The sequence below is a fragment of the Quercus suber genome, unplaced genomic scaffold, assembly GCF_002906115.3.
Source record: "Quercus suber isolate HL8 unplaced genomic scaffold, Cork oak 2.0 scaffold_708, whole genome shotgun sequence".
NCBI classification, from domain to species: domain Eukaryota; kingdom Viridiplantae; phylum Streptophyta; class Magnoliopsida; order Fagales; family Fagaceae; genus Quercus; species Quercus suber.
This window is the reverse complement of record NW_027070149.1, coordinates 8,991-23,805: the sequence shown is the minus strand read 5'-3', so window position 1 is coordinate 23,805 and position 14,815 is coordinate 8,991. Positions and strand designations below refer to the sequence as shown.

Genomic DNA, 14,815 nt, shown 5'->3' with positions numbered 1-14,815 from the left:
TGTGTGTACAATATAAATATAATATAAATTTATATAATTTAATAATTAGGAATAGAGATGGTTTGTTACATGTGTGTGTATTGTTATCATGTTATAATAACTTTTTGTTATAAATTTAGTAAAATTCAAGAAAACAAATCATAAAGTTAGTGATTGTCCAAACATTTGATTGGTTAACTAGACATTAGTTTAGCCATTTAATTTAAAATATTTTATATAAAAACAATAACAAATAGATAATAAAAACTGCATAAAAATAAAAATGGTAGATAAACTTAACAAAATAAAATGATTGTAGGCTCATACCTACCCACATTGGTAATAGATACTCATAATTCAAAATTTGAATACTAGTAGAAGGAAGTTGTAAAACTTCATGTATTAATATATATATATATATATTTGTTGGTAACTCGATATATTCAAGTTTTTTTTTTATTAAAATTTTTTAATAACCCCCTAAACAAAATTCCTAGAGCCGCCACTGCCATATCTATCTAAACTACACTTGTTACCTATATTTGAAGAATTTGATCTAGCTTTCCATTTAAATGAAATATGTTTTAGAATGAGGAATTTGATATAGATTTCTTCTCAAGAAAAAAAAAAATGAAGAAGAAGAAGAAGAAGAAGGGGAATTTGATGCAGGTGAAAAGGAAAAGTGGTTAACCAAAATAGGAAAAGTGTAACAAATATAGGTAAACAGTTTAGTAGGTAAAAATAAAATAATATGCAAATAGAGAGTTTAAGATTCTAGTTATTAAATTCAGACCAAAACTTGATTCGGTTTCAATATAGACTTTGAATCACATTGTTCAATAGGTCATTGATCGAACTGCAAGTTCAGTAAAAATTTAATAAAATTTCAGAATAATTTTTTAAGATACATAAGCTAAAAAAATAGAAAAAAAAATAAGCATATCATTTACTCCAAACAAAATTAATTATTAAGCACTCTTTGTATTAAGTAAACATAAAGAGACAAAAAACTCCCATAAATATACAATTAAAAAGTATTGAATTTTTACTTACAAGGAAATATGTAATCAAAAGATAAAATTTATAAAAAAGAAAAAAAAAGAAAAAAAAAAAAAAAGACATATATTAAGAATGTCAACACAAATGGAAGTAGAATTTTTCTTATTTCAAATGACCATAAAAGTCAAAAAAATTAAATGAAAAATATTTTAAAACCATATTGAAATTATAAAAATTACTTAATATAGCGTTTTTTTATTCCAAAAGACCAAAATATCAAACTATTTAAAATAATTATTTTGAAATTAGGTAGATAAGTGATGATTTGGAGCACATGAAAAATTTTTGATAGTTTTAAAGAATTTATCTGGGTCAACTGGTCACCTCTTTTCTTTTTCTTCTTTATTATAATTCAATAGTTAGAACAATGAACAATGACAAATTTGAACCATGTTTGGGTTAAAAACACCCTAGGAAGTACAAGCCAACAAGGCTCTTGGCAATTGGGTCATATCATTATGGGGTGTATCATAAAAAAAATTGCAACTTCATCCTAACCCCCACAACACACCCCCCCCCCCCCCAAAAAAAAGATTTCTCAAACTTTAAATTTAGTTTTGCTATATATATATATATATATCATAGCTTTGATTTAATGGTGTTCGCTTTATAATGATTGCCATTTATTATTCTCAAGTGTCTTATTCAATGGCAAAGGACTTCAGCAGTTACACTCACTAGAACTCACTGTTATTTATATTCATAATTTCGTATCCCCCATATTTAGTTTCCAAATAATGGAGATAGATACATACATCAACAAGCTTATTAGTTAGTATTATTTTATTAGAAAAATTCCAATCACTATTTAATCATAACTCAAAAGTGAATATTTAATTATGTCAAGTTAAAAATTGATCCCAAAATCCTTTTTCCTTTCTTTTGCAAACTTTTAGACCTTATTACGTAGTGTAGGCATGCGGCGGCCCTTCTTTTCATGAGATTATTCAGTGTATTATGAACTACACTGGTACACCCTCATTTGACATAAAAGAGAATCTCACTTGTAAGTTATAGATAGAATTGTTCACATGTCGGTTTGGGTTGGGTTTGTGCCCTACCCGTAACTGACCCCATCAAATTGGGTAAGGAATTTTCAGATTCGCAACCGACCCATAAAGGTATTTGGTTGGTCGGTTTGAGTTTTTGTCGGATGGTGGTCATTTTCGAGTGAAGCTGAAAACTGCCAAAAAGCAGCAAGATATTGTTAGATCCAGAGAGAACTCACCATATCCGTCCTAGATCCAATAAGATCCCATTGGATCTAGAGGGATTTCCGCCAAATTGTACGGTGAATTTGTTGGATTTGATGAATTTCTGTTGAATCTGGTGTATCTCTGCCAAATCTAACTATATTAGTCATCGAAATCTACCGTATCTAGCTAGTAAAGTCACCAAAAAGCTTGAGAAATCGCTAAAATTGATGTATTTTGTTAGGTGGGTTTCACGGGTTTTGGAGGAGGAGACCCAAAATCGATTTGTTGGTGTTAGGTTTTTAAAGGTCGGGACCCACATCCAATCGCCAGAGCAATCAAATCGGGTGGCATCAGGTTGAGTACGATTGGGTTTGGTGGGTTGGTCATGTGGGGTGGACACTTGACACCCCTAGTTACAGACATGTTACTAACATTTGGTTGCATTTTCTTCATTCATAAATTTTATCTAAACTTTTTCCTTTATTGCTTCTTCAAAAATTATGTGAGAGAAAANTTTGTCTGAAACTTCATCCTAGGAAGGTGATAGATTCATCTGGCTTCAAATGTCACAATGATTAACAAAAATTCAAGTGAAAAAACGATTTCTGAATTCTGAATCATCTTAAGAAACAGAAAAGAATTGCAATATTTGATAACTCCGATTCATGTGGGAAATGATTAAATACCCTTTCCATTTTAATGAGGCACCTAGTAATAATAACAAGATGAAATTTTCTACTTTTTGGAGTGATTGCTAATATGCTATTCTTTGAGAAAACATAATCAAAGTTGATCAAATAAGATCATTTTGAAAAACCATGAAATGCATGCATACATACCTGGCCTCTGGCAACTTGTATAAGCCTAGCGGGAGTGGCAACAACTCCACCACAATGAATCACTCTATTTCCTTGACTCAAATAGCGAGCATAAACAAGAAGAAGAAAGGACAAAGCTGTCGGATGTTGCAAGTTACTTCCCCCCGGTTTGAATAAAAGCCCACCTGATCAATTTAAATATTAGTAATTTTATCCATAAAAGTAATTATTAATACTAAAATGGAACATATATCAGAAAGAAGTTAAATATGTTAGAGATATGAGTTTAGGATTAACAGCCCAGTGTCTTATATTGCCTCATTCCAAATTGAACAATTAATCATTGGGATGATACTCATTATAAAAATTTAAAAAAAAAAAAAAAAAAAAAAAAAAACATTGGTAGCGCCCACTTTGCTTTGGGTAGGTTTTTCACTCTGAAGAGGGGCAGGGCACGGACGGGTTTGGCTCATCCCTTTCCGCCCAATGTGTGTGTATATATGTATAATACATATCTTATTTTATTTTATTTTTAGAAAAAATACATATCCTATCTATAATTTATATTTTTTAAACAATCATATTACTATTTCTAAAACACTTATTTCTCTCTTACTCAATACTCTCATAGATACCTCTCTTTTTTGTCAACCATCTCCATATCAACAATGCTAAAGCCATCTTATTAGAGATGACAAAATATTTCCACCCTGCCATACCCACTTGCTCTCTTGTCCCGAAGAACAGACAAAACCCTCATAATCTAATCCCGCTTTGCCCAATTGCTATCATCACTTTAGCATGGAGTTTGTCTTATTGTAAATTCCAAGTCTTGTACGGTTGCCTAACTCAAATAATACAATATTTTCTATCCACACTCAAGATAAATCTGGTCTAGGATTGAAACACCACTCAACACTTTATTTTGTGCAATTAGATTATTCCCAACACTAATGTCAATAATGCCAATATAGCTGCAATAGAATTACCTGGAGAATATTGGACTGAAACTGTTGGTGATTCAGGTAACACAGTACACACAAACTTGTCCGCATTAGGAATGAAGGGACTAAATTTTGGGTTGCTATTCATCACTAACTGCTAATTCAAAAGTCATAACAAATAAATTAATACATTGAGCAAAAGAATTCTATGGAAATTAAAGAAAATAAGTTATAACGCATGCAAGTATGTACTTACATTGGAAACAAGTATGTTAATTCCGGCGTGCTTTGTGTCCCATCCAAATTCAGCATAACTTCCACCACCATATGAAAAACCATTTATATTTTTGACAACAGTGTTTTCCAAATTGTGTATGTTCTCTACAACATAATTCCAGTAATTAGACTCTTTACTTGCTCGAAATAACCATGCAGCTCCCCATAGCAATTCATCCTGTAAGAGATTGTCTCGTCAACAATGCAATTTCACCAATTTAACTATACCAATTTATGGATTAACTTGCCCAAAAAACAAAAAAACAAAAATTGTAGTTCATCTTGGTGAATGGTCCTAGCTAGCTAGAATAACAACCAAAGCAAAGTGAGAAAAAACACATACAGAATTTTTTATTTTTTATAAAATACATTCAAACTGAAAGTTCAAATAGTGTTGAAAACACTATGAACGTGTAGACCCCTAAACAACAAATTACCAATTCAAATTTTATATTAAACAATATATGTGCGGAAGATGATAACAAGCTTATAACAGAATTGATAAACAATCTAAACCATAAATAATCACAATCACAACAGTAATTAAATGGTAAAGATAAAGGGAAGAGAGATGCAAACACAAGGACAACACACGACGTGTTATCGAAGAGGAAACCGAAGCCCTCGGCGTAAAACCTCTCTGCCGTCCTCCAAGCAGTCAATAATCCACTAGAAAATGTAGTTAGGATACATGAACAGTAATAGACCCTCCAAGCCTAATCTACCCAGGTACCTAAGCCTCCAAGCTTCCTACTCCAACGAGGTTGCATCGAACCTTTTTCTTTTCTAACTTACTGGATTCCGCTATAAACCATAGCATCAACCAATAGTCATTGGTTCCTTCCAAACTGCTTCCCTTAGCACCAAAAGAACCTTCTCACAGACGTGAGTATGGTGAGAAAAAGATTTGGTCAAGAACCTCTCAAGGATGTATCAATGGAAAGGAAGAGAGTAGAGGAATTTGAATAGTCTCTTAGGTGAAGATTGTGGATGAGACAATCTTGTTTTCTCTAGGTTTTCTCTCTCAAAATTCTCTTTGTAAGCTCTCTACATTTCATGGGAATGAGGAGTATTTATACTAGGGTGAAAATGGAATGTGAAACGTCAGTTTTTTCAAAATAGGGCAAGTTGGTGGCGTGGCCTCGCAACTTGGTTGAGTCGCGAGTTCAAGCCGCAAGCTAACGGCCTGGCCAGCCTAGAACTTTTATCTTGTAGTGCGACAGCTGGCGCAACTTTTCAGCTTCTAGCATGCTTGACACGTGAGCAACTTCTAGCGACTTGCAAACTGCAAGCCACCTGCGAGATCCAGTCACAAGTCCCTATTTCTTTGCACAATCTTGAGCATTTCTTCACACTCTCTCACTCACTACCCTTACAAGATTCCCACCTAAATACAGGGTTACTAAATGCTAAAATACAAGCAAATTTGGCACGGAATAAAGCCAACAAGATAGTTGATTAAATTCAACCTTACACAAACAATTATTAAGTACTCCACAACTAGGATGGTATTATTATGGTTCTAAAAAAAAAAAAAAAAAAGGATGGTATTATTATTATTATTTTAATTAAAATAAGCTAGTAACCTATTGTAAAATTAATTTTTCACTTCACTTTCTAACCCATACATTGAACAAGTTGGGTTGATATATTGTTATGAAGTAACACCTCATTTGCAATCTAGAAATACCGAACAAAATTGCTAAATGCCCTTTTTGTGCAAACTAAGCAGCGTTTTGTCCTATTTTTCAAACTAATTAGGGAAATACCCCTCTTTTGAAACTCGATTTTCTCAAAATCAAGTTATTAAAAAAAAAAAAATTCTGGAGCCCTATAACGGCGTTTTTAAGGACATATAGTGACGTTTTCAGGACCTATAGTGACGTTTTGTAACTCGACTTCCATTAAATTGAGTTATGGGCAATTTTTTTTTACCTATAACTTGATTTCATATAAATCGAGTTACAAAACGTCACTATAGGTTCTGAAAACGTCACTATAGGCTCTGAAAATGTCACTATAGGCTCTTTAAAAACGTTATTATAAGGCCTAACTCGATTTTGAGAAAATCGATTTTCAAAAGAGGAGCATTTCCCTAATTAATTTGAAAAATACAGCAAAACGCTGCTTAATTTGCCCAAAAAGGGCATTTAGCAATTTTGTCCTAGAAATACCTAATAATTACTCATATAACATGATGTGTACACACTTAAGCTATTAATTAATATGCTCATATTTTGAGATTGTAATTTGTAAAAAATTTTATGATCATTTTAATTTGTAAATTATAGTCAAAGGCATAAATTTTTACATGTCCTAATGGGATTTTGCATATTGGAATTTGATCTATTCTTATGTGAAAATTAGTACAATATATAATACACGTTGAATAATAATCTTAATTACTAGTTGATTAACAACTTTCTGATGCACACCTGATAGCCACTGAAATCACAATAAAACGGGCACACCCATCGGCCAATACCATCATTATAAGATCCCTGGTACTGATTCGCAAATTCAAAAACCTAATCCATACACAAAAAATAGTCATCAATGATTAAGTAAACATGTTTATTCATTAAAATAAATAAATAAAAACAACGTTTACTATGTTCCTTCTCTGTTTGTTTTGACATTAACATTTTTTGAAAAATGAATTATTTTCCAAAACACATTTTTTAGAAAATTATATTATTATTCTATATTTGGTAGCGACCTAAGAATGGGTTAAAAAACTATCTCTTGAATTTTTTTATTTAACTTCGCATGAAATAAAGTTGTTTTCCTTATTTAGTTTTGTGTGAGATAAAATTGTTTTTCAAAAAAATTTAGCAAAAAACAATTTTATTTCATGCTAAAAGCCTAAGACTAAATAAAGAAAGCTAAGAAATAGTTTTCCTTTGATCTATTTATTACCAAACACAAGAAAATGAAGAAAATTATCTTTACATAATATTTTCCAACAAAACAAACAGAGTTTAGCTAACTAAATTGGATATGAGACTGATTCACGGCTATTTAGGACACGAGTCATGTCTTTATTAAATACAAATCATTTGTCTCATTCTAAGTGCTCCACTTTATACTTTACCAGTTGTAGTATGATATGTGTTTGATTTTTTCCAATTTAAACTTTATTTACTTTATAAGGGGAAAAAAAGAACATATGATATAATGTGATTTGATAAAGTATAAAGTGAAGTAAAGGATTTTTATTAATACTTGGCTAGTGAACTCAAGCACATGAAGCAAGCAGGAAAGAAGAGAAATGATATGTCTACAATATTTTTACAACATTTTTACAACAAATCTTAAGTGGCAAGTTGTTACTGGTTGTTATTGTTGGGGCAAAAAAGTAATCTTAGTGTTAGTTTTAAATTTGAACCAATAATAACTAACCACCTGTGATTTGTTGTAAAAATGTTGTAAAATTGTTGTAGATGTAGCATCTCTCCAGGAAAGAAAAAAGCAAAAATATATATATATATTTTAATAATTATAAATAAATGAATGTTCCGTTTTCAAAAAAAAAAAAAAAAAAAGAAAAAAAAAAAAAAAGAAGAAAAGAAAAAAAGATATGGATGAGCTGATGGGGTAAGTTGATGTGGAAGGTTTTTGGGTGTTTGGTTACCTATATTCACCCTTTTACCCATTTTAAGTAATTTGCATGCCACCAATACTCTAAGTTGGATTTTGAGAAATAATAGCAAAGAGCCAAAGATAAGGCCAAAGATAAGTTGGAATTGTTGTAAAAATGTTGTAGACATATCATTTCTTATCCTCTGTTATTGTTTTTGAATTTAAAAGTGAAAATACTTATTTTTACTCTTTAAGAAAATTGGATGTGATAAGAATTTATGTAAATAAAAGTTTTTACAATGAATATCTTTACAAAATTTAAACTTTTTTTCTATTTTCATGCTTACAATTTGCAAGTTGAGTTTGCTTGTCACATTTGTATACTTTTCAAGAGCAATGATAACACAACATTTTTCAACAAATCTTTTCATAATAGTTGAGTTGGCAAGCTTTTTTTTTTTTTCAGAAGAAGATAAGTAGATTGAGGTTTTTATTGATTCTTATCTAGACCCATTATTGACATTACTTTTTTACCTACCATTAATAACTTACCATCTAGACAATTGTGAATATATATATATATATATATATTTTGTATATAGACTTTCTGAAGTCAAACTCCCAAATATGTAAACGTGGCTTGTATAAACATTTTCTTTTGGTCATTGTGGCTTGTATAAAATTACCTGTGTATAAGTACCCTCAACCAATCATGAGTAAGACTTTTAAGTAATGACATTCATTTTTTGTTTGGGTTATCAACTTCTAGCAGGCTAGGCTGTACTTCCATGACTTCCATGTGTATATGGAAACAAACAACAAAGAAAATTATCTAAGTCTATAAAGGGATGAGATTTACAACCAAATTACAGTGATTTCTAGGAAATTCCAATTTAAGAGAAGCAGCCAACACACACTGAAACAAGAGTTTTACACCACTTTGTACATAGGAATAATACTATATAAGAAAGAAACAACCATGCTTCATATCTAAGTTATAGAATAACTTGTACATGTACTCCTTTTCTTTTGAGTATATGCAGTGTGTAACATATAAATAGGAGTTGCAAATTACAATTTACAAAATTTACAGCCTAGGAAGTGGGTTGTGAAAGATAGAGAAGATGGGTGGGGAATGCTATATTATTCCAAGATTAATATTGGCATTGGCAGGAACTGTGATGATGATGATGACGACGCCAATAGGACCAATGGCTGCTTCAATTGATTATGCTGATGCTTTGTCCAAGTCCATTTTGTTCTTTGAAGGCCAGAGGTCAGGAAAGATACCCTCTACCCAGCGTATTACTTGGAGGAAGGATTCTGGTCTTCAAGATGGCTCTGACATTGGTGTAAGTCTCTATCTCCTAGTATAAGTGGACAAGTGACACATTTATAGATTTGTTTAGCTTTAATTCTGCAATTTGTCTCGTCTCATCTGAATTATGGATCTCACAATGAATTAAATAAAAAATCTATTATGTCAGAAGAGGAAGTAAGTAGTAACACACACACATATATATATATATATATATATTTTTTTTTTTTTGCAAATGAAATCAATATTCATTTGTAGTTGTAACTAAGTTAATCATTCATACTTTATAGATTCTTGTTTCTCAATATATATATATATATATATATTCTTATATATGCACATATTTAAACTCTCTTAGAATCTTGTAATATTATATTTTTCTAAACAACTTTGTCATGGTCGTAACTCCTTTTCAACTTATTAAGATGTGAAGTAGTGAAAGGTGGACAATATCTTTCACATTAACCCACCATTGACACCATCTTAAATTTTTCATCACTTAAATACAACCAATTCGACAAGTTGTGGAACAACATGTAAAGTCAATTCAAATTAATGTCTACTAATAATTATGAATGGCCTATTAATAAGCACTCACTCCTAATAAATGACTATTAATGACTATAAATATTCAGATTGGTTAGAAAAAAAAAAAATATATATATATATATATATACACACACACACACACTTGAAGAATGGATTGAAGGTTGAACTTTAGTACTCATGAGTCATGATATATCAAATGTGCCATTGCTGATAAGACAAGTGGAGAATTTAAGGAAATATGATAGATTCTTAATGATGTATATGGAATTAAAGTCTTAACATTCCACCAGAAAGAACATATCTTCATAAAAGTTATGCCTATAAGGCTATAACATACATGTAAAAAGACATACATATCTTCTTTGTTTCCACCATTACTTCTTAAATGGTTACATTGATTAAGAAGTGAAACTAACAATAAACTTTCCCTCCTCAGATGGATTTAGTTGGTGGTTACTACGATGCTGGTGACAATGTAAAATTCAGCTTTCCCATGGCATTCACAGTAGCAACTTTGGCATGGAGTGTTATAGAATTTGGCCAATTAATGGGCTCAGAGCAACAAAATGCACTGGAGGCCATTCGTTGGGGCACTGACTATTTACTCAAAGCCACTAGTGTTCCTGATGTTGTGGTTGGTGTAGTTGGAGACCCGAATGCTGATCACGATTGTTGGGAAAGACCTGAAGACATGGATACTCCTAGAACCACTTATGTGGTTAATAAAACAAGTCCTGGTTCTGAGGTTTCAGCCGAGATTGCAGCTGCACTTGCAGCCTCTTCCATAGCATTTCAGGGTTCTGATGCTAAATATTCTAAACTACTTCTTGATAGAGCTAAACAGGTAATTGAATTGTTGATTATACCTTTTACTTATTGCTTATCAATAAATAAATTAGACATCCTCAAGTTTTTTCACAATTGTTTTCTTAGTTATGAATAGCAAACGTCAAGAATCTTTTACCTCTACACGTCCAAGATTCAAAACACTCATTCCCCAACTATCGAATTATCCCCAAAAGAAATTTATGAATAGTAAATAACCAAGCCATAAAACTTGAAAATCAATCAAGATTTGTCAATTTAATTGTGAAAAATACTGTATATGTAACATTATGATTGCTTATATAATTAATTTATATCAATAACGATTATTCCTTTCTTTTGTATCAGGTCTTTGACTTTGCTGATCAGTTTCAAGGATCTTACAACTCTAGTATTCCACAGGGTGCATGCCCATTTTACTGTGATTTCAGTGGCTACGTGGTATGCAATATTGCGACTCCAAAAAACTAATATTACAATTAAGTTCTTGATCAAATAGTTTAAATTGTCTAAATCCTGAAATAATTCTTCTATTTTTAAATCTCATCGATTGAACAACATTAATTGGGTGATATAGGGGGCTTGAATCAGTTAAATTTTTAGATTAACCCTTAAAGAATCTAAATCCAAATCACATCCTCTAAATATCGGTAAATTTTCATTTTTGTCAATTAAATTTTATTTTTATATAATCATTTTAGTCCCTAAATTCTAACATTTTGTGGAAGTTGATCTTTTCATCCATTATGTCTATAAAAATGTTACTTTTTCACATATAACAATGGTTTTATAGATGACACTATATAGATTAATTACCAGAAATGTTAAAGTTGAGGGATTAAAATAATAAAATATGAATTTCATGTACGAAAATGACAATTGACCCAAATCTAAAGGGCGTAATTTGAATTTAACCCAAAAATTTTGCTGTTAAGTTCCAACTTTCATGTAAATTGAATTTGAAATTCAATGGCTAAAAGTTTTGTAATTTGACTTATATCTTGTAGGATGAATTGTTGTGGGGAGCAGCATGGTTACACAAGGCAACAAACGATGCTTATTACTGGAATTATATTCAAAGAAATCTAAAGCATCTGGAAACCAGAGATATAGATGGTAATCCATATGAAGGAGCTGGAATTGATGAATTTGGATGGGATTCGAAAACTGCTGGTATTAACGTACTTATTTCCCAGGTTAGATCAAATTTCTCACCATTAATTTTCTGCTTATAATGAGAAATATCAATCTCAAATTTTCTTCTTCTTCCTGTGTTGGCAGAGGGTGATGAAAGACCCTAATAATGGTAATCCTTTTATTTTCAATGCCGATCAATTTGTATGCTCCATATTACCCGACTCACCTACGGTCAAATCAGTCAGTTACTCTCCAGGTAGCTTTCTCTAATCAATTCATATAGAAAGGTTGAATTCATAACAAGAAAATGTATATACATTATATATGAGATAATTATTGAAGAAATTAAACTCAATTAGCTCATACCCATTACCCACTTACTTAAATTTTTTGAAATTGAAATAAAAAATGTTGGGGCATTGGCTTTTTGGAAGGATGACAATATTTAAATGAGTTGTACCGTCCAAAATAACCTTTTATTGTGACTCCAATGAATGATGATTCTTCTCATTTCACTTGAAATTAAGATAAGAAATCCAGAGAATTCATTTAATGGTTTTTGTTTTTTTGTTTTTTTTTTTTTTTTTGGGGTTAAATCTAACCGTAAATATAGTGCTACATCAATTGAAACTTTATAATGTGCTTAGATTTGTAATATCTATTTATTTATTTTGGCTAGCAAAAGTGTCTAGACTCTAGAATCTAGATCCCTTTGAAAACTTATTCCTCATCTCAGACACACTAAGTAATTATTCAAAAAATTCATAAAAAAACATCCTAAGGTGTTGGCTAGAGATATCAGATTCAGAACCTCATAAATAAAAACCTTTAATAAACAAGTCCACTAGACCAATTTAGGATTTTGTAATATCTAATTTGAAATATGAAATAAATCAATTTCAAATGGAAAATATCATTTTTCATATATATATATATATATAGTTTCAAATGTTAAATATGTTTATTGAGATCCAATTTAGCCAGTTAATTTGAGATTAATTCATCATAATTTGAATCTGTTGATTAGGTGGGCTTATATTCAAGGACGGAGGAAGTAACCTACAACATGCAACAGCTTTGTCTTTCCTTCTTATTGTTTATGCTCGCTATATGATAGATGCGAAGAAAGTAGTTCGTTGTGGTGATTTTGTAGCCCAACCAGATAAGCTGATCGAAGTCGCAAAAGGCCAGGTATATCTGCACCACATCATTATCAAGGAATTTCATACAAATTAGACATGATTCAATAAATTCATCTACAAATTTTGGTTCATTTAGTGCACGAGCAATGCTGTTCATATAAGAGCACTACTTCAGTACTCTTCAAGTAGCGCAATGTAGAACGACGATGTGATGCTCTCTCATTTTACATACTCGAGGAAAATTCTTTCCGTAAAAAAACAATGGAAAACTACAATATCTACTCTTGTGATTTGCTAACATAATAACTTAATTCATAGACTTTAAACTCCAATATTTGTCCCTCTAATATAAAATTATTAGGATTCGGTCTAAAGTATCCTAACATTTCATTTGAATCCAAATCTTTAAAAATCAAACAATTGAAAAGGTTTGTGGAATTAAGTTATGATTGAGTCAAATCACAACGGGTGATTTCTTCGTCCAACAAACTCAAAATCTGTTAGTTTAGATGAAACCCTAATAATTTCATTTTAATTGAAAATTTAAGGTATCAAATATATAACAAAAATGCTAAAGATACAAACTTATGACAGCGGGATAAGTTGCAATTTAATAGTGCATTACTTTCTCACATGTTTTGATAATTAAAGATTTTTGCATTACTTGATATGGTAGTTTTCCTTTCTAATTGAGAGTTGAATGTGAATCATGTATGTTGCAGACGGATTATATACTAGGAAAAAACCCATTGGGCATGTCATATATGGTGGGCTATGGCCAAAAGTTTCCTCAAAAGATACATCACCGTGGATCTACCATTCCTTCCATTGTTGCACACCCAAAGTTTTTGGGCTGTCATGGTGGTGACCTATACTTTAAAAGCCAGAAGCCAGACATGAATCAGCTCACAGGGGCTGTTATTGGAGGTCCCGCTAAGGATGATTCTTTTGAAAATAGTCGATATAATGTTCCACAATCAGAGCCCACTACATACATGAATTCTCCTTTTGTGGGAGTCTTGGCATACTTCAAAGCTAGCGTATAGAAATCTTCATTTATGTGATATATGGCTAGCTTAGATGGAGGGGGATTGATGAGAAGTAGATTAAAATAGAACAGAACTGGTCAAAATCATTATCAATATATATATAAAAGCAGAGACTTGAAGCAAGTATGAGTTTCTGTCATGTGGCGCACTCTATGTAAAGAATTGAAATACCCTTAAGCCATATTAGAAATAAGAACAAATTTAAAAGTAGAGATTCTCTATTTCCTTTGGTTCAATGTTTCAAGACTATTTTTATTACATTATTATTCAATATTTTAAGACTACTATTTGCTTTATTTGATTCAATGTTTCAAAACTTTTCATCTCTTGCACACACAAAAAACTCTTTGCATTTCCATTCACCCTTTTCACTTCTACTCCTTTATATACACGTGTCCATAGCCTTTCATACCATCCCATCTCAGATACGCTTAGACAAAAAACAATGTCATTTACTTTCAACGACATCTACACAACTTTAGCATTGTAGTATCATTTGATCGTAACCCGTATAAGTAGGCTATGACCAAGGAAGGGGGCTTGTGTTTTTTATGCAGGGATGACAGCTTATGATTTTGATGTTGAAGTCAGATATTGTAGATTTTGTGAAAATTATGATTCACTTGGAGTCTTGGGATGTTTGAGATTTTGGTTTGGGAAACTTATAAATGTATTTTTTTAGAACTAAAGAAATAGAAAAAGAAACATTCTAATTGATTATTTATGAAGTTAGCTTTTTTTTTTTTTTTTTTTTGAAATCATAATTTGTAGGTTTCTTTGTAAGTTTATTTTACTGCTATTTTGTGCAGTATGAACCATAGTGATGAAAACAACAAACAATGGTGATTTAAAACTGTTTTTCACTTTTTTTTTTTTAAAGGATACGAAAGCCCAACTAAAGACGATTGAATTTTGATAAATGAATGTGTTTTTAGCAAATT

General features: G+C 31.2%; 2 protein-coding genes across 2 annotated transcripts; one reads left to right on the top strand and one right to left on the bottom strand.

Annotated features, from left to right (window-relative positions):
- Positions 1 to 2,134: 2,134 nt before the first annotated feature.
- On the bottom strand, positions 2,135 to 7,309 carry LOC112028396 (endoglucanase 4). The gene is made up of 6 exons (XM_024061080.2): positions 7,280 to 7,309; positions 6,708 to 6,800; positions 4,253 to 4,450; positions 4,042 to 4,150; positions 3,074 to 3,237; positions 2,135 to 2,221 (listed from the first exon to the last, which is right to left on the bottom strand). The coding sequence occupies exons 1-6, from the start codon at positions 7,307 to 7,309 to the stop codon at positions 2,135 to 2,137; spliced, it is 681 nt and encodes a 226-aa protein (XP_023916848.2).
- A 1,669-nt stretch (positions 7,310 to 8,978) lies between these two features.
- Positions 8,979 to 14,183, top strand: LOC112028385 (endoglucanase 8). The gene is made up of 7 exons (XM_065766475.1): positions 8,979 to 9,206; positions 10,158 to 10,565; positions 10,895 to 10,987; positions 11,554 to 11,742; positions 11,828 to 11,939; positions 12,711 to 12,874; positions 13,548 to 14,183. The coding sequence occupies exons 1-7, from the start codon at positions 8,979 to 8,981 to the stop codon at positions 13,869 to 13,871; spliced, it is 1,518 nt and encodes a 505-aa protein (XP_065622547.1). The 3' UTR covers positions 13,872 to 14,183.
- The last annotated feature ends 632 nt before the right edge of the window (positions 14,184 to 14,815 follow it).